General features: G+C 41.0%; 1 protein-coding gene across 1 annotated transcript; it reads right to left on the minus strand.

Moving 5' to 3' along the window:
• Positions 1 to 203: 203 nt before the first annotated feature.
• oafb (OAF homolog b (Drosophila)) lies at positions 204 to 27,570 on the minus strand. The gene is made up of 5 exons (XM_060912317.1): positions 27,113 to 27,570; positions 8,970 to 9,104; positions 7,350 to 7,530; positions 2,857 to 3,121; positions 204 to 2,704 (listed from the first exon to the last, which is right to left on the minus strand). The coding sequence occupies exons 1-4, from the start codon at positions 27,335 to 27,337 to the stop codon at positions 2,859 to 2,861; spliced, it is 804 nt and encodes a 267-aa protein (XP_060768300.1). The 5' UTR covers positions 27,338 to 27,570; the 3' UTR covers positions 204 to 2,704; positions 2,857 to 2,858.
• Positions 27,571 to 27,849: the final 279 nt, after the last annotated feature.

Raw genomic sequence — 27,849 nt, forward strand, 5'->3', positions numbered from 1 at the left:
GGCCTTTCTGTGCGGAGTTTGCATGTTCTCCCCGTGGGTTTCCTCCGGGTGCTCCGGTTTCCCCCACAGTCCAAAGACATGCAGGTTAGGTTAACTGGTGACTCTAAATTGAGCGTAGGTGTGAATGTGAGTGTGAATGGTTGTCTGTGTCTATGTGTCAGCCCTGTGATGACCTGGCGACTTGTCCAGGGTGTACCCCGCCTTTCGCCCGTAGTCAGCTGGGATAGGCTCCAGCTTGCCTGCGACCCTGCAGAACAGGATAAAGCGGCTAGAGATAATGAGATGAGATGAAAAATGCTCCATTTCTCAAAATCCAGCGAACGTGGATTGAATAAAACAGTTATTCCACTAAATATCGTCGAACATGGCTTATAGCCAACTCAGCGCTACGTGCCTTGTCGGTGATCAGCTCATGTACGACTCGATTTTGTGGAATAACTTAAATATCGTCTTTAGATATTACTACAGGTGAATAAGAAAATTCCAGATACTCAAGTAATATAATATACACTCACTGACCACTTTATTAGGAAGAGCTGATTATTCATTCAGTTTTCCAATCAGCCAATCATGTAGCAGCAGAACAGTTAATAAAATAAAGCAGATAACAGGTCAAGAGCTTTACTTAATGGGGAGGAAGAAGTCGTCATCGTCGTCCAGTCTGGGTGAGCCTCTGTCCAGTGTAGGCTCAGATTCCTGTTCTTAGGAGTAGAACCTGAGGTGGTGTTCTGCTGTTGAAGCCCATCTGCCTCAAGCTTTGACATGGTATGTGTTCAGAGATGCTTTTCTGCTCACCACAGTTGTAAAGAGTGGTTATTTGAGTTACCTCTCTCATCAACAAGCTGTTTCTTTGCCCTGCTTTGTCTAAACTTTAGAGGCTGTTGGGCTTGAAAATCCCTGGAATCCTCAAATTCAAACTACTCAGTTTGGTACCAAAAACCATACCACGGTCAACACCACAGAGATCTCATTTCCACTCATTCTGACGTTTGATGTGAACATCACCTGAAGCTCTTGACCTGTTCCGACATGATTTTAAAGGACCCATGGCATGGTGGTTTGTTGATGCTTTAAACGGGCTCGTGGAGGTTTCCGGATGTTATATCCGCAGCCTTTCTCAAAATGAACCCTCGGCACGTAGATATAGCCTCCTGGGAGAAAGCCCCATTTCAGCACTTTTCCCAGTGCGTCGTTTTGCTAATGAGAAGCATGGAGGCGGGGAAGGGTAGAGGGTGGGGGCGGGTCTTATCATTAATATTCATGACATGCAAACGTGTTACCTCTGATTGGCTAACAGCACTGTGACGCTACCTCCAGTGGGTCAGAACAAGCGGATGTGGGTGTCTTACTATAGCGAGAGAGAAGGAACAAACCGCGAAGGGAAAAATACCGCGCGCTGACGTCATTAAGGTGCGACACGAGGAAATAAAATAAATTCAAATGTTTGGGTTTTTACTGAACAAACAAACAAATAAAATGAACGAGTGACTTAAAAAAAAAAAAAAAAGAATGTGGGTGTCTTTGTAAAAGCTGTTTTGATTGGCTATTATAACAGAGCATGCTGCATGCTTTTTGGTTTTGTAGCGCAGATTACCTGGCTAACTGCAGGAAGCGGTTAGCTGCACAGCTAATGTAGCCATTGCAAGGCTAACGTGGCACCGATTTTAAAACACGGCAAAACGACTTAACAGTTCTACACTTACTTGTTCGGTGTTTGTTGCTGATGCGGCAGGGATGCTTGGTACGGACCCAGGCTTCAGTGACAGTTGATGTGCAAAACCTGCCCTGTACTGTCCCAAGTTGTGGAAACATTCCTCAGGAAAATGCTTCCGACAAACATACACCGTCTTAGGTAGACTCGACGGCGTATTATTGGAGTAAATAAAATTAAGCCACTGCGTCTTCAGGGGCTCTCTCGTCGGCAGTAAAAACAGACTCTTTTCTGTGTTGTCACATCCATGTACAGCGCAATTTCCATGTTTCGCTCGCTTAGGCGATGCCATGTTGTTGTGTCCTCTGTGGTCTCCTCACTACAACTGGGCGGGGCAATTCATACAGTGGGTGGGAATCCAGAGGGGGGGCGTGGGGATCATCTCCCTTGCTGACGTAGTAAAGGGAAGAGTTTATCAACGCGCCGTTTTGACGCGCCATTCTCAAATGTTGGGCATAGTTTGGTTTACACATTATGAAATTTCTAGCCACTGGGGTGACTTAAGGTCAGAGGAACTCATTTTAACGTTAAAAAACCTCAGAAAGTGAAAATTTCATGCCATGGGACCTTTAAAAATCATGTGGCAGACTTAACAATTGAACGTATTTGCAGGTGGACATGTCCGCTTTCCTAATACAGTGGCCAATGAGTGTTTAACACTAATAATATACACAAAATAAAAATGACTCCCATGGCATGATAATAAATTCTACTATACATGTTCTTCCTAGTTCAGACATAGAAAGTCACTAATAAATGTTAACAATGTCAACAATGACCGCAGACAGAATCCAAACACACACACCTTTCCCAGGAGGGAATTTAACCTATTAGCCTATCAGTCATGTGACTTTCTGCCTTGCGGCTACACTGTCGTGACAGCAGAAACGAACCTCATGACCTGGCTTGATGTCTCAAGTTTAAAATAAAGACAAACCTGAAGATACCGGAGCTCAAAAACATATCGTGATGATAATCCTCCAACAAATCCACCTGAATAAAGAAAAGTTCAAGTAACACTTCAGAACCATTTTACTATTAAAAATGTATTTAAAGGCACCTCATCGCTACCCAGCTTAATTTTTCACACAGAAGCTGAAATTTTAGCAAAACACTCGTATTCGTTAATCTGTATACAGTGGCACCTTTAGCTCTCTTCATCCCACATGCACAGCTGCTTGCTTGAGGTGTAGAAGTTGAAGTGGTAGGCCTTGCTGCAGCTCCTGATCCCACACTTGTACGGGCTCGGCCCATGGCCACGGCAGTATTTCAGCATGCACGGGTACCACTCCAGTCTCAGGGTATAGCTACACAAGCACGGCTGCCACGGATCCGTAGTAGCACCGCAACTCGGCAGGCCTGCACTCTCGACGTTCTGGGGAACCACTTTGAATACGGAGCCTTCCACACCTGCAGAGATTTTAGAACATTCTCACATACAGCAAAAAATGACAAATAGATCATGACCGATTGATGAATTTTTGGAAGGAGTCTCCAGTGTCAGGTGGTAAAGCTTTACATTCTCCAACTCAAGAAGTCCTTCAGGACAGAAAGAAGGTTTTGTAGACAAGCTGCATTTTTTTGTCATCAAGAGAGTCAGTATTTAAAAAAAAAAAAAAAAAAAAAAAAAAAAAAACACTCCACACCCCAGAAAGTGAAGGTATGAGTGCATGTAGCTGTTATGGCATAAGTGATAAAATGGAATCAATTGTTTAGCGGATGTTCCACAACATTAAAACATAACTACCAATGGATTAGGAACTATTTAACAATTATTCCACGAAATCGTGGCACATAGCACCAAGTTGGCTATAAGCTATCCGACAAAATCGTTTCCACTTAGCGGACATGTGGCAAGTTGCATACATGCGCAATTTTAATGCCGAAAGATGAAGAATATAAACGAGTGCTCTGAGAGCAAAACATCCCCTGCTGGCAACTCTGGTAAAATGTGACCGAATTGAACAAAATTGCAGTATGCGTATTACCGACATATAACAAAGAATCCTGTCAAGTTTCGTGAAATTCCTCCAAAATTATGAAAGGAGTTGATTTCAGAAGGCGAGTACCCTTCCCGGGACGGACAGATGGACATCGCCATGACATAATCCCCCTTCGGGCCTTTCAGCCAGCGGGGGATAAAAATTGAGGGAAGTTGATTTCAGAAAGCAAGCACACCTTGATGAAATTGCCAAAGTACAAGTTTGTTAATAATCAAGGGCATAACTCTGGGAAAATCTGCCCAAATTAAATCAAATTTCAATATGCGTATAACTGTCATATAACAAGGCCTTTTGCCAAGTTTGGTGAAATTCCTCCACAAATTGTGAGAGGAGTTGATTTCAGAAGAACGTACACCCTCATGAAATTGTCAAAGTACGAGTTATTTAATCAAGGGTCAAAATTCTGGTAAAATTTTCACAAACGAAATTAAATCGCAATATGCGTATTACCGTCATATAACAAGGCCTTTTGCCAAGCTTCGAGAAATTCGCCCAAAAATCGTGAGAGGAGTTGATGTCAGAAGGCGAGCGCACATTCATGAAATTGTGAAAGTACAAGGTTGTTAATCAAGGGCTGGAACTCTGGTAAAATGCAACCGAATTGAACAAAATAACAAATGTGCGTACTACCGACATATAATAATGCCTTCTGCAAAGTTTGGTGAAATTCCTCCAAAAATTGTGAGGGGAGTTGATTTGAAAAGGAAAAAACACTCATGAAATTGTCAAATTATAATGTTGTTAATCAAGGGCTATAACTGGTAAAATGCGACTAAATTTAACACAATTACAATATGCGTATTACTGACATATAACAAAGATTCCTGCCAAGTTTTGTGAAATTCCTCCAAAAATTGTGAGAGAAGTTGATTTCAGAAGATGAGTACCATTCCCGGGACAGACGGACGGACAGACATCGCTACGACATAATCCCCCTTCGGACCTTTCGGCCAGCGGGGGATAAACTGGCGAAATGACAGTAGCAATTTGTGAAAAATGCTATAATAATAATAATAATAATAATAATAATAGGGCGGCACAGTGGTGTAGTGGTTAGCGCTGTCGCCTCACAGCAAGAAGGTCTGGGTTCGAGCCCCGTCGCCAGCGAGGGCCTTTCTGTGTGGAGTTTGCATGTTCTCCCCGTGTCCGCGTGGGTTTCCTCCGGGTGCTCCGATTTCCCCCACAGTCCAAAGCCATGCAGGTTAGGTTAACTCAGACCTGGGCATTTTACGGCCCGCGGGCCGCATCCGGCCCTTTGGTTCATTCTGTCCGGCCCGCGTAAGGTTAATGAGAAATTACAAAATAAACGTATTTTCTAATTTTACCTCATGCATGGACTGAATGTGCAGTGCTTTTATTTTGAAGTTGTGTTCAACAAAAACACAATGCGCGCGACATGAACATGACATGAAATCCCACGAAACCTAATCCCGCGATAACTACTTCCGTAATTTGTCCAGACCAACCACAAACTTGCACGTCATCCTTCAAACGGTCCAGCCAATCACATAGTGTGACATCACCAGCAGTCGCCGGAGCCCGAGCTGATCTGTAGATCCGATTCCTACTTTTTGGTGAATAATCTCATTATTTTTACAAAATATTACATACACAAGTGTCGATATGCCAAATCCCCCCCCTTCATGGCCTGCTCTTAAGAATGAACTGTCCTTGTTACAAAAATGTCTGAAATATATAAACAATCCCCATGCAAATATACTGTACACATTCATAGCAGAAGTTAACCTTTCATAACCCCCTTTTTTTTTCCATTTTACATATATTGTGTATATATATGTATTTGATAAGTTTTCTTTTTAGATTATATTTTCAGAGGAGGTGTGATTTTATGTTGTAATATAAAATAATTCTGTTTATGTTTGAATTTAATAAAAAAAAAAAATCTGATTCCTACACCGAATCGACTGATGATCATCTGTCAGCTGTGCTTCGCATCTCCACCTCAGACATTCAACCGACCAACAGAGACTAGATTTCTCTCACTGAACAAATAAAAAACTGAAAAACACCAAATGAGGTGATTAGACTACAAATGTGGGCATCATTATTATAATATGATGTATCTTGCTTGATATTTGGAGTAGAAAGACAATATTGTGTGTCTTTATTGTGTTTTGGGGTGAATGTGACTGAAAAAAAAAAAAAGGTACAAACGTTCACATTTTGTTAACCATTGTTTTGGGAAATTTGATTGAATAAATGACATTTTTTGGAAGGCAACCTCGTTTTTTCCAGACTCTTACCAGTCTGAGCAGCTTGTAAAAACAATGATATTTATTGCTTTATATAAAGAAATACAATTAATATTATGCAGAATTTAGTTCAGCCTTTTGGTCCGGCCCTCCACTAAATTTTCTGTTTCTCATGTGGCCCCATGGAAAAAATAATTGCTCACCCCTGCTTTAACTGATGACTCTAAATTGAGCGTAGGTGTGAATGTGAGTGTGAATGGTTGTCTGTGTCTATGTGTCAGCCCTGTGATGACCTGGCGACTTGTCCAGGGTGTACCCCGCCTTTCGCCCGTAGTCAGCTGGGATAGGCTCCAGCTTGCCTGCGACCCTGTAGAACAGGATAAAGCGGCTACAGATAATGAGATGAATGAATAATAATAATAATAATAATAATAAAACAACAACAACAATTTTTGAAAAATATTTTTAAAAATAAATAAATAAATAAATAAATTATACGCTCTTACCATCAGGTACTTTTATTCCATATTTTGTAATTTTTTTTTTTTTGTATTTTGGGGGGGTTTTGTTTTCGAGTAGAGTTTTTATTTCATCCTTGATTGCTTCAGCAACACGCTCTATTTTGTTTTTCTCTACTCATGGTATATGAGCCGACAGGCTCGTAGTCAAGTAGCCAAACAGAGCACACGATTGCTCATATCCAGTGAATGTGGATAGAATGTGTTATTCTTTAATAAATAAAAAATAGCAAATTGCATATCATGTTGGCAAATAGTTATGGTATAAAGGGAAAACCCCCCAAAACATTTCACCATTTCAGGACGTGGAAAATAATCAACTTTGAAGTAGTCAGAATTATGCTGTTTTATGTCTGGTCACATCATATCACCCCAAAATTATTAAGCGCACACAGACATATTTAACATGTTTGCGTGGAGGTTTCCTTTAACAGAGAGCTACATTTTAAAATTAGATTACCCATTCAAGTATAAAATAGTACTAGGGATAAAGTTGGAGAAGTATTATGCAAGTGTTCTGCTTCAACCGAGTTCAGGGATTCTGTATAATCTCGATTAGATGTGGTCCAAGCAAAAATGGCAGCATCTTCATTTTAGTCAAAGTGCACTACGTTCGAGGTTGTTTATACCGACAGCAAGAAAACGTGTGCTTCCACACATCGTACCTTGTTGTTTACTTCTCACCCCCTTGCTTGATGCACAGCTCAGTCAAAAGTCAAATAGTGGCACCTTGAATTGAAATTCAATCAAATCATACCTAAGGTCCCTAGAGAGCCAGCTCAGTAAAACATTTTAGCATTTTCTTCTACTGGACCTCAATACAACACACAATCCACTTATTAGTACAGGTGTGTAATAAGAGGGTGTGTAATAAGGGAGCGCGTACAATACAGCAAACACTAACCCTTTTCTAGCCAGTATTTAACATCCTGTTCCCGTGTGAAGATGAAGTCTTGGGCATCGTGGCACATGCTGCGGATGTGGGAGCTCAGGTGCCAGGATAGAGTCAGATTCACCACCATGTTCATGGTCATCCGCTCGAGACCACGCTTCTCCTCGGCAGTCCGCACCATATGAGGGTTTTTCTGGAAGGTTCAGTCAGAAACATAGCATTTTAGGATCTCTTTGAATGGATAATTGGGTTTTAAGTCTGTTTGCCATTCTTGTTTGGTCCTACCAAAATAGAACCAACTGACCAAAAGTTAACAAAAAAAAACAACTCCAATTTGTTAAGCTAACCCTAGGCTGACACTTGCACGACTTTTGGCCACGATTTTGTCGTGGCAAGTCATGCCATTTTGGGGCATGAACTGGGAGGCTCCCGCACTGTTCACGACTAGTTCACGCATAGTTCACGACGAGTTCACGAATGCGTGCCCGTCCACATTCACGAACTGGCACGACGAGTTCACGCATAGTTTGCGCATAGTTTACGCACTTCCCGCATTGGCACGACGAGTTTGCGCAATTCGGACGGTGTCGTGCCGACTTGGGCACGCCTGTGTCATGCACAACCTCATCCTCATCAGATACCCACACGCAATTTCAGAAGTGGACCGCGAAGATCCGGACACACATGATCTGATCCCTGGTGGATGGAGGACTGACCGACACCTGCAGGGAATGCTGCCTCTAACCGGCCATCATACCCAGAAGGATGCAAAGGATCAGCGAGACTACCTGTCACATTACTACATGTCCCCTGCTGGTGCTGTCCCTTGGCAAGAAAGAATGGTAGTAGCTTCATGAGCTGCATCCACAGTTGTTCCATTTTTGAAATAAAAGAAACGAAACTCCCCCCCAAAAAAAAAAAAAAGTCATGAAGGAATAGAAAATAAAAGACATTAAAGAAAAAAAGCAAGAAAAAAATTGCGAATGGCGAGAAGTGTCCGGGAAGCCCTATATATACCCCCGCACCGACGCGAGCGCCACTGTCGCGCAGTAGTCGTGAACTGCTCGTGAACTCGTCGTGAACTGCTCGTGCCATGCGCAAACTGTTCGTGAAGTGCATAAACTAGTCGTGAACTGCTTGTGCCATCAATGCGTGACCGTCTCAGTGGGAAGGCACGGCTACGCTGCGACGCACACCAATTCGTGAACATGTCGTGAACTACTCGTGAACTCGACGTGAGCTGTTCGTGAACTATTCGTGGCAGTTCGTGACAGTCGTGGCATGGCACGCACTTCCACGCACTGGCACGCATCCTCCCGCATCGTCCCGACGAGTTCATGACGAGATCACGAACAGTTTGCGCATAGTTCACGACCCGGTCGCGAAATTTTGTCGTGACCAAAATTTTGAACATTTCAAAATTCTCGTCCCGACATGGCACGCAGTCACGACGGGTTTACGCACACTTCACGCCAGTTTACGACTAGTTTGCGCACTGGCACGACTCGAGTCGTGCCAATGCGTGCCACGGAATCGTGCAAGTGTCAGCCTAGCCTAATTATCCTTAATCATGATGGGTGATTCATATTGACTTTCATGGATCAAAGTGCATCACTTTGATCCATGTCTGACCTGTCTCAGTCTGACCATGGCCTCACTTGGGATGATCTCTCCATGTTCTAGCCTGCTGATGAAACACAGGCCCTGGTACTGTGTCTGGCCCCGCTCCGGTTCCCCCAGCACCAGCACCCGTAGGATCTTCACATGCTGAGAAAAGCACAATAACCATCATCAAGAATCAACAACAACATGGACTTTTGATTGTTCAAATGTCCTCTTGCTGGTCCATGAAAATGTCAATCAAGTCTTTGCAATCTATAGCTGTGGAGAGCTCGATTACATGGTGTCGGGAGACTGAAAGCTGTTTGGACACATTTGTAAACATGAACAGCAATTCATTTGACCGATACATGTGGCCTAGTATGCTGTTCATGGAGGAGGAGTTGTTAGCTTGCCAAGATTCTATAACAGACCTGTCATCTCAGCCTGATTTTAATTGAGGGAATGCAAATACAGCAGTTGAACTTGTTTAACTAATGATGTTAAAACTGGCAATTCAGATCATGTAGCTAGGCTGAATATAAAGCAGAATATAAAGCAGAAACCAATAGAGGAAAAGGTGAGCCTTATCAGTTATGTAAATCGATTTTCTTATGGCAGATATACTGCTAAATTAACCAGAAGCAATCGAAGGAATAGGACACTTTTATGAAATGTTGACTTCAACAAATAATGAACCCTGAAACAAGTAAGTAAAGAGCAGTGTTCTCCCTGGGGATTTCAAATAGCATCCTGGTAAACTGTCATTTTGAAATAGCATTTTGCTTCTTGAAATAGCGTCAAAATCCACTCTATGTTTTGTAAATACATTCAGTCGGTAAACAGGAAGTCAATGTGCGACACACCTGAAAATGGTATACATTCATTCATTCATTCCATTTATTTGATTAGGACATTGCACATTAATCAATACATCAGTAAAAAAACGCGGAGTTAGCATAATTGCTAAATTTCATCCGTTGTCCTAAGGCAGGTATCATAAACCAAGCAACAAAAAAACAAACAATACAACATCACAAAACTTGCAGACATTATACTCGTACATCACAAACACAATGTAAAACCAAGTTCACAATATACACCTGGAAATTAAGATCATTAATGGGAGCAAGTCTGGCTTATTTTCAGCCACTCAGTGCGTTTACATGCACATAGAGAAAATCGAATTTCTGCCGTTGCTCGACTGAAATCGAAGTTCTAAATGCCATGGAAACACCTTAGCTCGGCTGAAATCGAACCGAACTTGATTTCTCGTAATCGAGCTACACGACCTAGATTATGCGATTGTAGCCGAGCTACTTAGTGCATGTAAACCCTATCGAGCTACGTAGTCGAGCTACTTACTTCAGCACTGCCCCTTCCGGAAGTGACGAGACCACAAGCGGGAAACACAACAGCCTCGGTCGGCATGACAACGAATCATGACAACGGCATGAATCTTTTCTTTTTGTGGCATTGTTTGCACTGTTAAAATTTAGCTCACTTACTGTATCACCAAATACATCTGTACAGCTGTTGCATAGCTGTGAATTGTGTACATAAACAAGTCATTGTATTGTGTGTGTGTGTGTGTGTGTGTATATATATATATATATATATATATATATATATATATATATATATATATATATATATATATATATATATATATGTCCAACATCTGAAGAATGTCAATAAAAACAAAACAATTGAACTTTGTGTGTGTTTATTAAGACACAAGTTAAATAAAGCAAAAAAAAAAATTTGTAAGCAAAAAAATGGACTTTAGAAAAATATACAATTGTGCAAAATAAGTTGTCTTACAAAACAGTGGTCTGCGCAGGACAGTTTGTAGCCATACAGTCTGTTAGAGCAAGCCTAACAGCTTGAGCACAGAACTTGTGAACACGGAACTGCCAGTGTTGCCAGATTGGGTGGTTTTAAGTGCATTTTGGCGGATTTTAACACGTTTTGGGCTGGAAAACGTCAGCAGTATCTGGCAACACTGCTGATAACTTTGTTTATACTCTTGAATAGCTCTTCTTCATGACGACAACCGGAAGTGTGCCAACACGCTGGGGCGTGTAGCGCCACCTGTGGCTCGGGTGCACAATGTACCTCACACAATAGCTCGATTTCCTTGTGTGCATGTAGGATTGGATTTCTCTGGCACCCCTGCTGGGACCCTTAGCTCGATTACTGACAGTAGCTCGATTTGGATGTGCATGTAAACGCACTGACTGTTTAAGGGTCATTTTGAAGGGTGTTGATGTTGTCACACAGTCTGATATAAGCTGGCAGTGTATTCCAGGACTGCGTTCCTCTAATGGACACCACCATTTGGCTGAATTTAGTTCTACGCCATTTCACTTCACAGTCCCCTTTTGTCAGTGCTCTTGTATTTACTCGTGAAGATTTTTTCTTTATGAAATCCTGTAATAGTGGAGGGCTATTCCATTCAAAACTTTAAAAATAAGACAGACATCTAGAAACAACTGGTAGCTATCAAAGTCCAATATTTGGTATTTCTTAACAAATGTTACAGTAGTGGTGATATATGGGCTTTTTATCAAGAACTTTAAGTGTTCTCTTGAGAGACTTAATTGGTTTTAAAATGTTCTCTGATGTGTGTGACCATGTAGTGTAACAGTAGGAAATGTGAGTAAATATCATTGCATGCATATAGGTCTTTGCAGCCTCCATGGGTAGAAAAGGTCTTATGTGTTTAAAATTAGATAAACTAGCTTTAACTTTGTGTGTTACTTTAACATGTTGCTTAAAATTAAGAGAAGAGTCAAAGGTTACCCCAAGATATTTAAAGGGTATAGAACATGGTATAGAACCCCAAGCTGAAGCTCAGTACCAAATATCAAGCAGTTGTGATTTGTAGTTGCTGAGAAGAGTGTTACGAAAATTCTGTAAATCCATGCTATATGTTTAGCAAATACATTCAGTCGGTAAACAAGAAGTTGATGTGCGACAGACCTGAAAAAAGAGCATACACTGTATAGAACCCCAAGCTGAAGTTTGGTACCAAGTGGCTATGATTTGTGGTCGTTAGAAAAAGGGTGTTTCAGACGGACAGAAATACGGACAGATGGACGGACAGAGGTAAACCAGTATACCCTCTCGGAGCAGGGGTATAATAATTAAGCGGACTTTAGGTTAAAAAACATGTTAAAGTTGTAACTTCAGTCTGTCAGGCCATTTCCCCGGGCGCGGCCATATTGGATTAGCCAGATACATGGATGTATTAGGAGATGAAAATGAGGGTGGCGCTGTGTGACGTAGGATTCCGCACATCTTCCTCATTCCGTCCTGGATCCAAAACATTTGGCCGAGTGGCTTCATCAAGTGAGAAAACTTTACCCCTGGAAAAAGCAGCAAATTGTGCAATGAGCATTTTACAGAAGACTGTTTTGTGGAGGACTTGTATGAAAAAAAAATATCACTGGGAAGAAGCAAGACATGAGGCAGAAACAACAACTGAAGCCAGACGCGATCCCAACTTTGTCTCACCACAAAACACCAACAGCCCACCGTGTCATGCATCAAACAGATGGAATAGGCAGGTAATTTTTTTTTTAAATAAAAACGGGCAATAAACTAGCCACTACCTTATTTTGATTCCTTTTCTAATGCCCCTTTTCCACCAAAGCAGTTCCAGGGCTGGTTCGGGGCCAGTGCTTAGTTTGGAACCAGGTTTTCTGTTTCCACTGACAAAGAACTGGCTCTGGGGCCAGAAAAACCGGTTCCAGGCTAGCACCAACTCTCTGCTGGGCCAGAGGAAAGAACCGCTTACGTCAGCTGGGGGGGGGCTGAGTTGTTAAGACCGACAACAATAGCAAGACCGTGAAAGGTCGCCATTTTTAAGCGATGAGAAGCAGCAGCTGTACAAACGTGAAGTCATCCATTATTGTTGCTGCTGTTGCTGTGTTGAGGCATCCGTGGTGTTGTTGCTTCGATGTTCGCACCAAGGTTTATGCAAACGCAGTGATGTAACTGACGTATACAGCGACGTAACTGACGTATACAGTGACTTAATGACGTGGCTCCCCTTAGCACCCCGAGCTACGGAAAAGCAAACTGGTTCTCAGCTGGCTCGCAAGTTGAACGAGTTGTGAACCAGCACCAGCACTGGAACTGATTTGGTGGAAAAGGGGTATAATACCGCATTACCATAACTTTTGTGGAAAAATGCAAACAAATTGACTGAGAAGTCATGCTCACCCATAATATTACACTATAGTCTAGTACAGAATGCACTTGTACACCTCCGCTGTGCTCGCGGAAAATGACATCACGCACATGATGGAGTTATGGTGGTCTCCCTGACAAAAACAAGTCCCGTCTATTTTAGTGGTTATATCATTAAGAAATTCAACATGCAGCTTTTTTTTTTTATAAAGGACAGACAAAGACTGACTTTTAGCTCAATTTGTTTATTTGCGAGATATTTTCTTTAAACTAACTCTGGTCCTGGTTGAAGTTTAGTGACTAATTGCTGTAAATGGTGAAACTGGTGTCGTTTTGAGCCAATGAATTGCATTCCCACTGAAAAACAAGCTTTCTCGAGTGAAAATGTTGCAAACAGGGACATGTCATATATAATGGGGAACCCCTCCACCACAACTATCAATTTATCCTACTTAGGAACAGTCTGAACGGAACCAAAGTTTACATGGCTGTGTTCTTTAGTATCCTCCAGAGTGGAGCACTTCTAAATTCCCATTGGTTGCTGCCAAACTACATCATAGTTCATTAGCATAAAGTTGCCTGGACTTCAACTTTATTCTGACACCCCCCACCATCCAAGAGACACCACCACCAATGGTCATGCCGCTGCTTGCCACCAAGCAACGTTAGCTCACGCAAAAAATGAATGACTTCCAGTCACCTTGACACTCTCACTGCATTTGGTCTGAACATACTATTAGTCTGTTTGCTGCCCCTGAATCAGAAGGAAATCAAGTAATCTCAGGCTGGTTATTTTGGTTGATTGCGATGCTCTTGCCTGTCCAAACAAACCACACTGAGGAGGCAACATCATCAGGGTTGGAGTCCAACGCTGCATATGGGTCATTCTAGAATTCGGGGTACATTTTGCATCTCCAAGAAAAACCTTTTGTTATTTTCCACAAAAGAAATCTCTATTGAATCAGTTTTGAACAATAATGCAAATTATGACAAACTTTCACCAATAGCAATGCTTGACGTACATTTTAGACCCAACTTATCCATAAAACATCAACTAAATGACTCCCACCCCTCCCTCCACATTATTGACTGTCTTCAACTCCTGATTCATACATTCAACTTGAATAAACATGAAGTGATTCAGGCCCTGTCCACACGGCAACAGATTCAGGTGAATCTGATAAAATTGTTTATCGTTTCGGCCTGGCGTCCACACGGCACCGGCGTTTTGGGTGCCCCACAACGATATTTTTTGAGAACGGGTTCCAGAGTGGAAAAATCTGGCAACGGCGCCGTTGCGAAGTCGTCTGGAGGAGTAGAACGGATTTGTTTACGATGACGTCACAACCACATGACTAGAACAAGCAGCACTCTCGCTGTTTTGTATGAACCACTGCATTGCATTCACTTTTGTATACAGCTTTTCTTTTAAATAAACAAGTAACTGAACCATTTCTTGAATTTCTTTTTTTTATTGGATAAGACTGCTTTTCAAAATGTTCACACACAATATAAAAAGTTATATAAATTATATAAAAATGCTTTTCAAAATGTTCACACACAATAAGAAGTTATATAAAATTATGCACACTAATAAAACTGATTTGTACACACAGAAGGCACGATTTCCTCGCGTAGTCGCAGCCATCTTCTTGTTGTTGTGTGTTTGTTCCTGTGAGTGCTTCACACCGGGTAGAAGAAGAGGTTTATGCGCATGCGTCTACTTCTTCTATTGTTCTGGTGTCTCCGATGGAACCGTCTTACAGCGCCCCTAGAGGTGTGGCATGTGTATTGCATCGTTTTCAGCAAGCGTTGCGTTGCCATATGTACCTGATATTTTACTGATCCGTTGCCCATGTGGACGCGATATTTTTTTTAACAAAATCTCGTTGCCGTTGTCGTGTGGATGTAGACTCAGTCTAACAAACGATCTGTTTTTTGGGGCTTATTCTGTTAACTGTTATAAAATCAATTGCATAGAAAGTCTATTTTGTGTATTACGTGAAATTTCAGTAATAAAAACATTTTTTTTTTATCCGTCCCAATGTTCTCGCCAACTCTTAACTCTGTTATAAAACCACATAAAATCCACAAAGACTTAATAATACGCATGACACCCGTACTGAGTGAGGTCACGTCCTCTGACGGAAAACTTCAGAAAGGCAGTGAGGTATGTTACGTTTCTTCTCTCATTAATTTGAACAAAATGTTGAGGATACACCAACAGTAGATTAATCATTCATCAAATGTGTTATTGTGATATTGGAGTGAATCTTTCGCTCATTTTAAAAAAACAAAAAAACAATAATAGGATTAAAATCCATAAAATTCTGTTTTTATACATGCCATGTGGTAGCTAGTTTGAGGTTAGCATGTGGCATTAAGACACAAAATAGTGGAAAATGTCAACTTTGTTAATGGATTGCCCAGTTTAACGATCACAGAGTTGACGATGACTAACCGAATCAACACTTGAAATCTACCCGAAATTATAGAATGGGCCATACGTTAAAGTATTTCTGCCAGAAACTAATGTAGAGAAGTGTATACACATCAGTGCAGAGAGCCAATCAGATTACCCAAACCCAACCACCAAGATCCTAAAGCATGTGGCCAACTAAGTGTACGGTAAGGATCAGATTCTCTGTTGTATGTGGGCGGAGCTTTTGTGGTTAAAACTAATATGGACATGAAGTTGCAGACAATTGAGGGGTCAAAGATGAACAGCTGACTAGGAAACATGAAACTCGAACTCAACCTCCTTCTCTGACCCCAGGGCTTCAGCTGCCCTACAGATCCCATACTTCATTCATCTGGGGTGCTGAATGGTAAGCTCATTTATGTAGAATAGTGAGTGCACTTTGAAGCTATATTCTTCACAAAAGGCTAAAACGGTTTGAAGTTGCTTTTTCCATTTGTACCCAAAGTACTACTTTCCTACTAAATCCAGCAAGCAGCCAACTTTTAAGGCAAAGTAGCAGGAGCCAATAAGAGCAAATGCAATGAAGTGAGGTGACATTCTTAAGAGCCCCCCCAAGAGCTAATATTGGACCTTTTAGCATTTAGGGAAAGGGGGGGCAGGGCAGAGGTGCTAAAAGGACTGACGTTCGAGCACAAGAAGTTTGGTTGGAAGTTGTGGTGTTGAAGCTCTACACCAAGGAAACAGTCAGAGAAGATTTTGATCCCTGGTGCTATATTACTGGCTGCTGAGGCGAAGACTTCAAGGATAACGACTAATATGGCATATTTAGACTGTCACTGGTGCACGCGCAAATGGTAGCTCTGGTAGGAGCAGACTGATTTAATCTCATCTCATTCATCTCATTATCTGTAGCCGCTTTATCCTTCTACAGGGTCGCAGGCAAGCTGGAGTCTATCCCAGCTGACTACGGGCGAAAGGCGGGGTACACCCTGGACAAGTCGCCAGGTCATCACAGGGCTGACACATAGACACAGACAACCATTCACACTCACATTCGCACCTACGGTCAATTTAGAGTCACCAGTTAACCTAACCTGCATGTCTTTGGACTGTGGGGGAAACCGGAGCACCCGGAGGAAACCCACGCGGACACGGGGAGAACATGCAAACTCCACACAGAAAGGCCCTCGCCGGCCCCAGGGCTCGAACCCAGGACCTTCTTGCTGTGAGGCGACAGCGCTAACCACTACACCACCGTGCCGCCCTACTGATTTAATAGTTAAGAGAAAAAAAAAAAAAAACAAGAAGGAAAATGTTATATGGTTAAAGGACAAACCCCATCAAGCGCAAAAGCAGGGAAATCAATCTGTTTTGTCTTTGATTGTGGAAAGCAAAAGATAACGTGATTACATTAGCAGGTCTTGCACAAAATACGAGATAACAGCATGAGTAAATCTTTCACCGACTGATCTGAGCACACAATTTTAATTTGAAAATGACACCAAACACTTTGAGCTTTTGTTGGTATTTGCTGGCATGATTGGGGTCAGTTTTAAAGTGACATCAGGTTTCTTTTGTCAGATTTGGCAACCCTGCTACTGATGAAACGTGATCACAATGGTCAGTGGGGACACATTCAAAAACAAATGAAAATATCAGGTGTGAACAGATATTCATCTCAGGTTGCCAGATATGGAAATTAATGCAAAGTCTTAACAGGGCCTGACCTGCATACTCCATATTCTCTATGAATAAAAAGTAAACATATAAAGCACTGAAACTGCTGAAGCGTGTTAACAATACCATAAGTTGAGGACCTTATGGCAGCCAATGAACTGTGCATATAGAAACAAATAGAAGTTCCATAAACGGCTTGGATTACGGTCGACTAAATTATAAGTCCAAGGATATTCAGAGTTCTTAAGCGGACCAATATGCCAGGCTTGTAGTACTCGAGTCCAACTCGTGCCCTAATTTTAAGGATTCGTGACTCAACTTGGAATTGAGCACTGATGACTCAGGCTTGGACTCGGACTCATGCATTAACTGCATTCGGACTCGTAAACTGGAGATAAGGACTCGGATTTTTTCTTTATTTTTTGTCACATGCCATAAAAATTAATGTAGATATAAATATCTTATGCCAAATAAGATATTTATATCTACATTCATTTTTATGCTAATTTCGTGCAAGAGTGTCACACCTGCACACCTTGGCGTGTGCATCAGAGACTCTTGGGTGCGCTCTGGACAGCTCGCACGCCAAACGGACTTTCACGCACGCGCCGTAAACAACTCATACCTATACAGGATTAAGGCCCAATCAGCGCGCCTATGTAAAAACTGTGAAAACACACTTACTTTGCGAAGTATTGAGTTGCGTTGCTGACATATTACCGAGACTTCCTTCCTTGTTTGGTTTCCTGATCCCTGATTTCCTGTTTCTCGTCTTTGATTCTGCCAAGTCTACAATAGCCTGTTTGTGCCTCGTTTCACAATTTTGCCTGCCGTTCTGGATTGTTTACCGTCTTCACTTGTATTAATAAATACACCTTCTGCACTTACATCTGTCTCCCAACCATCTCTGACAGAATACTTCGCAATCCCTGACAAAGAGAACGCACATTCACCTGTTCATACGTCATGTTCAGGAACAAACTAATGTTAACGGCGCTAAAACAGCCACCGTCGAATGGCGTGGTTGGAGTCTTGTTCTCGGACTCGACTCGAAATTTTTTTTAATGATTTGGACTTGAACACTGGGGACTCAAGGCTGGACTCAGACTCGAGGTTTAGGGACTTGACTACAACACTACAATATGCTTATCAGTGTCTTTCTGCAGATGAAGTGTATGATGTTCTATCTCAACTTCAACAGGTAGAAAATGCCACCAAGCAGGACTGAATCAGCCAACTGTCCTTCCATGCTCCACCCCAGTTTGAGTCAAAAGTTCAGGCGGACACCTAACCTAGGAAAAAGGAGTCAAATTTAAATTAGCATGGGCAAAAAGCCCACTGTAGCATCGAGAGTAATATATGTGGTAGACAAGGGTTTTTACTAATTGACCCAACTTATTTGACTAAGATTGACTGACACTTCACTACATACAGACTGTTTTGCTAGTGGAGGCAAAACCTTGTGAATGTTTTGTATTCTGTCAAGACTCAGGTACACCTTTACTACCATTATTTCTTGTTCTGAAATGGCTTGGCTGGGGGCGTCGTGGCTCAGGTGGATAAGGCGCCATACCATAAATCCGGGGACCCGGGTTCGATTCCGACCCAAGGTCATTCCCCGATCCCTCCCCGTCTCTCTCTCTCTCCCGCTCATTTCCTGTCTCTACACTGTCCTATCCAATAAAGGTGCAAAAAGCCCAAAAAAATATCTTTAAAAAAAAAAAGAAATGGCTTGGCTGTGGTACTCAGCCATTCTATAACTCCTTCTTGGCATGAAGCAGTCACTGAACAATCCAGATTTGAGAAGCAAATGCATGGAGGCCAACCAAGTTGGATAGAAGAGAAGAAAGGACATTTAGTTCCAAGACAGCTTGGAGGTACAAAATACAAGCTCCAGCTGAGATTTTAGAAGAAATGTACCAAAATGTATTGGCAGCATCAAAGACACTCTTGCCTCTTTTCCACCAAATCAGTTCCAGGGCTGGTTCGGGGCCAGTGCTGGTGCTGGTTCACAACTCGTTCAACTTGCGAGCCAGCTGAGAACCAGTTTGCTTTTCCATCGCTTGCGGTGCTAAGGGAAGCCACGTCATTACATCGTTGTATACGTCAGTTACGTCATTGTATACGTCATTACGTCGGTACGTTTTCATAAACCTTGGTGCAAATATCGAAGCAAAAACAACACGGAAGAAGCAGCAGCAACAACAATAATAATAATGGATGACTTCGCGTTTGTACAGCTGCTGCTTCTCGTCGCTTAAAAATGGCGATCTTTCGCGGTCTTGTTATTGTTGTTGGTCTTAACAACTCCGCCCCCCCGCTGACGTAAGCGGTTCTTTCCTCTGGCCCAGCAGAGTGTTGGTGCTAGCCTGGAACTGGTTTTTCTGGCCCCAGACCCAGTTCTTTGCCAGTGGAAACAGAAAACCCAGTTCCAAACTAAGCACTGGCCCCGAACCAGCCCTGGAACTGCTTTGGTGGGAAAAGGGCATCTGTATGGTGGATCAAGGTGGTCAAGGTCCAGATGTGTCAGTCAGGAGAGAAATCATCAGTGGACTATAAGATTGTTATGTAAATGAAAAAAAGATGCAGATGGGGGGGGACCTCAAGGTACACTTACAACATAGTTTGGAACAATTAATACAAACAGTTTTGCTACGACGGCTTAGGACTGCAGTTGTCATGAACAGTTTTGCATTTGAGTCTCCATTAATGAACAGTTGATAACTTCAGTAAAATAGATTTCATGTTAAAACTATAATGAAGTTCCTGGTTACACAGTTGCACTTTTTGACCATATAGGACACAATTATAAAAGTGAATTATTTATAATCATGCTATCTGTTATCACCCAGATGAGGATGGGTTCCCTTTTGAGTTTGGTTCCTCTCAAGGTTTCTTCCTCATGTCTTCTCAGGGAGTTTTCTCTTGCCACCTTCGCCTCAGGCAATTATTCCCTCATTAGGGATAAATTTATTAGCTCATACACTACCGTTCAAAAGTTTGGGGTCACTTTGAAATGTCCTTATTTTTGAAAGAAAAGCACTGCTCTTTTCAATGAAGATCACTTTAAACTAATCAGAAATCCACTCTATACATTGCTAATGTGGTAAATGACTATTCTAGCTGCAAATGTCTGGTTTTTGGTGCAATATCTCCATAGGTGTATAGAGGCCCATTTCCAGCAACTCTCACTCCAGTGTTCTAATGGTACAATGTGTTTGCTCATTGCCTCAGAAGGCTAATGGATGATTAGAAAACCCTTGTACAATCATGTTAGCACAGCTGAAAACAGTTGAGCTCTTTAGAGAAGCTATAAAACTGACCTTCCTTTGAGCAGATTGAGTTTCTGGAGCATCACATTAATTTGTGGGGTCGATTAAATGCTCAAAATGGCCAGAAAAATGTCTTGACTATATTTTCTATTCAGTTTACAACTTATGGTGGTAAATAAAAGTGTGACTTTTCATGGAAAACACAATTGTCTGGGTGACACCAAACTTTTGAACAGTAGTGTATGTTTAAATTTTTTCTTTCTGTAAAGCAGCTTTGCGACAATGTGCATTGTTAAAAGCACTAAACAAATAAATTTGACTTGACTGGTTAAAATTTACAAATCATTTTATTTGGTGTAACATGTGAAATGGGATTTTAATAGTAAATGTGCATGATCCTGAACCTGAACTAAACTGGCAAAGGTATGCCAATGACGTCCCAGGTTTTGAATGTCAAAGTTTCAGAAAAACAAAGTACAAATAGTTGTCACTGTGGTGATACGGTCAAAGCCACGTGTTTGGATTAAAAAAAAACAAAAAACAAACAAACCCCAGCAAAACAAAACTTGTTTTAAGGCTGTTGGGGGAAACATTTTAGAATGAATATGAATACCCAAAATTTAATATCCTGTTTATACACAAGTATAAAAGGCCCCCAAAGTAGTTATGTTGTATGATGTATATTTTATGTGATGTATAGTACCAGTCAAAGGTTTGGACACACCTTCTAATTCAATGTTTTTCTTTATTTTTATAAATTAAAAGGCACGTCATGTCTTAAAGTAATGATGGATGCCGTTTCTCTTTCCTTAGCTGAGCGGTTCTTGACATAATATGGATGACCACAGTTGTAGAATAGGGCTATTTATAATTTACTATTTAATCTCAAACACATTAAGATGGCAAGAAACTCGTTCATTAATTAACTTTTAACGAGACACACCTGTTAACTGAAAAACAATCCAGGTGACTACCTCATGAAGCTGGTTAAGATACTAACAGTGTGCAGAGCATCATCAAGGTAAACGGTGGCGACTTTGCAGAATCTAAAATATGAAGTGTATTTAAATTTTTTTTTTTTTTAATCTGAGTAGGCGTGTCCAAACTTTTGACTAGTACTGTTACTATACATGTACAATACCTTTTTTGGACCGTGTAGAAAAGATGCCAACCTTTGAAGATTTTTTTTCCCCCTCCCTTGAGCTACAACTCTCTGCTCTACCTAGTATACAGTATTAGTATTATTTAATCATACAGGATTTTTTTGTTATTATTTTCAGTATTTCTATATTATTTTTAACTGTTTAAACATATCATGATTTCATTTATCTACCCATCCGAAATTATCATAATTCTAAAATGATCAATTTACATGTTTGTTTTTATTTTTGTTTTGGTGTTTTTGTTGTGCTAACCCTTTCCATGTTAGTTTTATTTATATATATATATATATATATATATATATATATATATATATATATATATATATATATATAACACACTATGGATAAAGTTATGTAAAATAAAATAAAAATTTCTACTATATTCTATTCTTTTTTTTTCTAATTCTACACATTTTTTTTGTAAAGTCGTTTGAGATGCATTTTAAATGTATGAACAGTACAAGAGTATAATACATAATGGTAGTGTTTATCATCATCATCAGTGCTGTAGTTCATTTAAATGATACCAATTTGTGTTGTCTTGCTTTTTCTGGCTTCAAAAAGTCTTTTGAGTAGTATTTCCTTCTTTCTTCCACATTCATACACTATTTTGCACTTTTTTTTGAGCAAAATATCCATCATGTTTATACCCCAGGATCACAGGACTGAACTATCATCATCATCATCATCATCTCTTGTCGTGCCAGTGCTGCAGCCAGTTCAGGGCTTCTTGGTTAGCTTCATATAGGTCTTGATTGGTGACATTTGAACCCAGTTCGCACTCATGGAGAACGTGTCCCATAGTTTGGTTAGGATGACCACATCGACACTTGGCTAAGTTCACCCATCCCCATTTCAGTAGGTTGTCTTTAGTTCTACCTACTCCGCTCCTGGCTCTGTTCAGGGTAACCCATTCCCTTCTGGGCAGGTGAGTACCATGACATAGGGACTCGCAAGGACTCTGAAGAGCTTCATTTGGTGGTAGAGTGTCGGAAGCTTTCCAACGGTCTAGTCAGTATTTGGCAGAGTCCTTAGGGTTTAGATTCTGTACAACCATGAAGCTCTTTCTGGACTTGAGTCTTCTTCTTATAAATTGATAATGGACTGAACTATCAAGCCCTCAGATCCAGGGTGTACAAAGTGACGTGCAGTGAGTTACTAACAACTGGTCCACTGTGTCTTTAGAGTATCAGGAGGACTGATGAATGTTAAAGATCTCCATGTGATTGTTTGCTCTGATGTGTGGCTCTTTGTAGTCTTAATGTTCTTGATGATATACAGTACCAGTCAAAAGTTTGGAAACGCCCTCTAATTCAGTGATTTTTCATTATTTTAAAACTTTCTGAATTGTAGATTAATACTAAAGTCATTGACATTATGAAGAAATGTATATGGAATTATTTGGTAAACAAAAAAGTGTTAATCAAACCAGAATATGTTTTATATTTTAGATTCTTCAAAGTAGGCACCTTCTGCTTAGATGACAGCTTTGTACACCTTGGCATTTTCTCAGTCAGCTTTACGAGGTAGTCATCTGGACTGGCTTTCAGTTTACAGCTGTGCTTTGTCAAGAGTTAAGTTCTTGAATTTCTTGACCTCAAATGTGTTTGAGACCATCAGTTGTGTTGTGAAGAGGTAGAGTTGGTATACAGTGAATGGCCCTATTTGAGTACTGTTCTAATCCATATTATGCCAAGAACTACTCAACTAAGTAAAGAAAAACGACAGTCCATCATTACTTTAAGAAATGAAGGTCAGTCAGTCCGAAAAATTTCAAGAACTTTGAAAGTATCCCCAGGTGCAGTCACAAAGACCATCAAATGTTATGCTGAAACTGGCTCTCATCTGGACTGCCCCAGGAAAGGAAGACCTAGGGTTACCTCTGTTGCACAGGATAAGTTCATCAGAGTTACCAGCCTCAGAAACCGCGAGTTAACAGCACCCCAGATAAGAGCCCACATAAATGCTTCACAGAGTTCAAGTAGCACACACATCTCAACATCAACTGTTCAGAGAAGACTGTGTGAATCTGGACTTTATGGTCGAATTGCTGCAAAGAAGCCACTTCTAAGGAAGAACAACAAGAGGAAGAGAATAGCTTGGGCCAAGGAACAAAAGGAATGGACATTAGACCAGTGGAAATCTGTCCTTTGGTCTGATGAGTCCAAAATTTGAGATTTTTAGTTCCAATCGCCATGTCTTTGTAAGATGCAGGAAAGGTGAGCGGATGGTTCCTATATGTCTGGTTCCCACAGTGAAGTATGGAGGAGGAAGTGTAATGGTATGGGGGTGCTTTGCTGGTGACACTGTTGGTGATTTATTCAAAATCGAAGGCACACTTAACCAGCATGGCTACCACAGCATTCTGCAGCGACATGCCATCCCATCTGATTTGCGCTTAGTGGGCCCATCATTTGTCTTTCAATAGAACAATGACCCAAAACACACCTCTAGGCTATGTAAGGGCTATTTGACCAAGAAAGAGGGTGATGGAGTGCTTCGTCAGATGACGTGGCCTCCACAATCTCATCTCATCTCATCATCTCTAGCCGCTTTATCCTGTTCTACAGGGTCGCAGGCAAGCTGGAGCCTATCCCAGCTGACTACGGGCAAAAGGCGGGGTACACCCTGGACAAGTCGCCAGGTCATCACAGGGCTGACACACAGACTCGCAGACATTCACACTCACGGTCAATTTAGAGTCACCAGTTAACCTAACCTGCATGTCTTTGGACTGTGGGGGAAACCGGAGCACCTGGAGGAAACCCACGCGGACACGGGGAGAACATGCAAACTCCGCACAGAAAGGCCCTCGCCGGCCACGGGGCTCGAACCCAGGACCTTCTTGCTGTGAGGCGACAGCACTAACCACTACTCAGCACCTCTGGGAACTCCTTCAAGACTGTTTTGAGTGATGACCTCATGAAGCTGATTGAGAGAATCTACGGGAAAACATATTTTGGTTTGATTAACATTTTCAAGTTTACTAAATGATTCCTTACGTGTTGCTGCATCGTCTGAATTACTTCAGTATTAAATTTACAAATGTAGGAAAAATAAATACACTACCGTTCAAAAGTTTGGGGTCACCCAGACAATTTTGTGTTTTCCATGAAAAGTCACACTTTTATTTACCACCATAAGTTGTAAAATGAATAGAAAATATAGTCAAGACATTTTTCTGGCCATTTTGAGCTTTTAATCGACCCCACAAATTAATGTGATGCTCCAGAAACTCAATCTGCTCAAAGGAAGGTCAGTTTTATAGCTTCTCTAAAGAGCTCAACTGTTTTCAGCTGTGCTAACATGATTGTACAAGGGTTTTCTAATCATCCATTAGCCTTCTGAGGCAATGAGCAAACACATTGTACCATTAGAACACTGGAGTGAGAGTTGCTGGAAATGGGCCTCTATACACCTATGGAGATATTGCACCAAAAACCAGACATTTGCAGCTAGAATAGTCATTTACCACATTAGCAATGTATAGAGTGGATTTCTGATTAGTTTAAAGTGATCTTCATTGAAAAGAACAGTGCTTTTCTTTCAAAAATAACGACATTTCAAAGTGACCCCAAACTTTTGAACGGTAGTGTACGTTAGATTGATGCTGAAAGGTAAAACTGAAATGGGATTATGGGAGATGCTTGAATTGCTGTTCCAAATTCATCAGACTGTTTTCTTTGGATTGGAATGTTTAAGAAATATTGAAGTTGGGTTGTCAAGACTGTTCCAATTTCCAAATTACAGACTAAAGATTTGATACTATGTTTCACATTGAGCAATAAAATTGAAGATTTTCTTCTTTCTGAGCGCTGATAACAACTTGGGTCGTCCTTCTCCTCTTTAGTCCGAATGACACGGCGTCCCTGATTTCCATAAAGAACTTCAAATTTTGATTCGTCTGACCACAGAACAGTTTTCCACTTTGCCACAGTCCATTTTAAATGAGCCTTGGCCCAGAGAAGACGTCTGCGCTTCTGGATCGTGTTTAGATACGGCTTCTTCTTTGAACTATAGCGTTTTAGCTGGCAACAGCGGATGGCACGGTGAATTGTGTTCACAGATAATGTTCTCTGGAAATATTCCTGAGCCCATTTTGTGATTTCCAAATCTGTTTCTTAAAATACACTACCGTTCAAAAGTTCGGGGTCACCCAGACAATTTTGTGTTTTTTTCCATGAAAAGTCACACTTTTATTTACCACCATAAGTTGTAAAATGAATAGAAAATATAGTCGAGACATTTTTCTGGCCATTTTGAGCATTTAATCGACCCCACAAATTAATGTGATGCTCCAGAAACTCAATCTGCTCAAAGAAAGGTCAGTTTTATAGCTTCTCTAAAGAGCTCAACTGTTTTCAGCTGTGCTAACATGATTGTACAAGGGTTTTCTAATCATCCATTAGAGCAATTCCAGCGTTATGGACGTGACACTTGAACTCAAAATGGCAACAAATGACCCAGTGCATGTTTTATTGTCTCCCAGTATTTAAACAGGTGTTGCATATTTTAAGGCTGTACCATACTGGAGAAGTGATAGAACAAGAACAATTCCCATAGTACATCTAGGGCATGCCAGAAAATGCCAATAAAAGATGCGTTATGGATGTGACAGAAAAAGTATCACTTTTCTTGGGTGACTGTACATTTTTATCAAACTCTGTGAAATTGTAAACCTAATGTCGAAATGGAGATATCCATTTGATAGAGGGGTCCAAGGTGAATATTAAAAAATCTTTGTTTAAAATATTTTGTATTTCATGCAGAGTTTCGGAAGGAAAAGTCAGCTTTATGGATGTGACGAAATTCCGTTATGGATGTGACGCGTCTGAAATGGACATGGCATATGTTTAGAAAATCAGCAATTTAACCACCATAACCCTTTGAAAAACTCTCTAAATATCAGCTAAAACTATCAAAGTTCTTAAATAATATTTAGGATGGCTATTGTTTTGCTGTTTTGTGGATTTTAGCATACATTTCTGTGGCTTGTGGCAATAATATAGAATTGTACATGATCAAAGTTGATTTTAGCTTGGGTTTTACATTATAAGAAAGAAAGACTGACAGTGACATATTAGGTTGGTTACAAATTGGTTCAACTTATTCACATCTGTAAAATACAGGCCTAGGTGAGATCTCTGGGAGTGGTTTTGATGTATTACATGCTGCTTTATTTTTGCATGGTGAGGTTGACATTTACATGGAATTGCCCATACACCTATGGAGATATTGCACCAAAAACCAGACATTTGCAGCTAGAATAGTCATTTACCACATTAGCAATGTATAGAGTGGATTTCTGATTAGTTTAAAGTGATCTTCATTGAAAAGAACAGTGCTTTTCTTTCAAAAATAACGACATTTCAAAGTGACCCCAAACTTTTGACTGGTACTGTATTGTGTGTGTGTGTGTGTGTGTGTGTGTGTGTCCCCACTCACCTGCTTGAAATCCGCCAGGAAGGTGATGAGAGTGCCGTCTGTGTGCCTGAACTCTACACTGATGATGTCTCTCTTGCTGTCTGACTCTAAAGTCTCTGCAGTTATCTGACCATCGTTCAGCCGCACCAACACTCTGAGCTCTGAACACACACTCACCGCCAGCAGGAAACCGCAGACAACCAGACTGACCCGGACTGAGGCTGATAAAACACTGCTCGGGTTCATGAGTCCAAACAGGAAGACGGAGGAAAGTCAGTGAGAGGCTGTTTCACACAACAACAATTCATCATGAACAACTCAAACAATCTCAGTGAGCCATAAACAGTGATTTACACGAGCTGCACGAAAAACTCTCTTCTTCTTTCATTCTTTCATTCTCTCTCTCTCTCCACTGAGTTTCTCCCCCTAGATTGCTGAATGGTTTTTATTCCCCCCTTCTTTCTGTTGGCTGCAGTGTTATAACTTTCTCCACAAATCCCCTCCCACCCTCCATTCGGTTCTCACACTTTTCTCTGACGTCACTTCCGCCGAACATAGCACACGCACTTCCAAAAAAGTTGGGACGCTTTAACATAAGGCTTGTTTTACAGTCAGGGTACAAAGTTCAAATTGATTCAAACTGGTTCTTGTACCAGTTTTTAAGTGAAGGACAAGTTAAAGAACAGATTTCAGGTCATTTTTTGACATATGTGTGTATGGTAGTTTTGTGTAATCTGCTATAAGATCTCATCTCATTA

Source organism: Neoarius graeffei, chromosome 28 (assembly GCF_027579695.1).
Source record: "Neoarius graeffei isolate fNeoGra1 chromosome 28, fNeoGra1.pri, whole genome shotgun sequence".
NCBI lineage: Eukaryota > Metazoa > Chordata > Actinopteri > Siluriformes > Ariidae > Neoarius > Neoarius graeffei.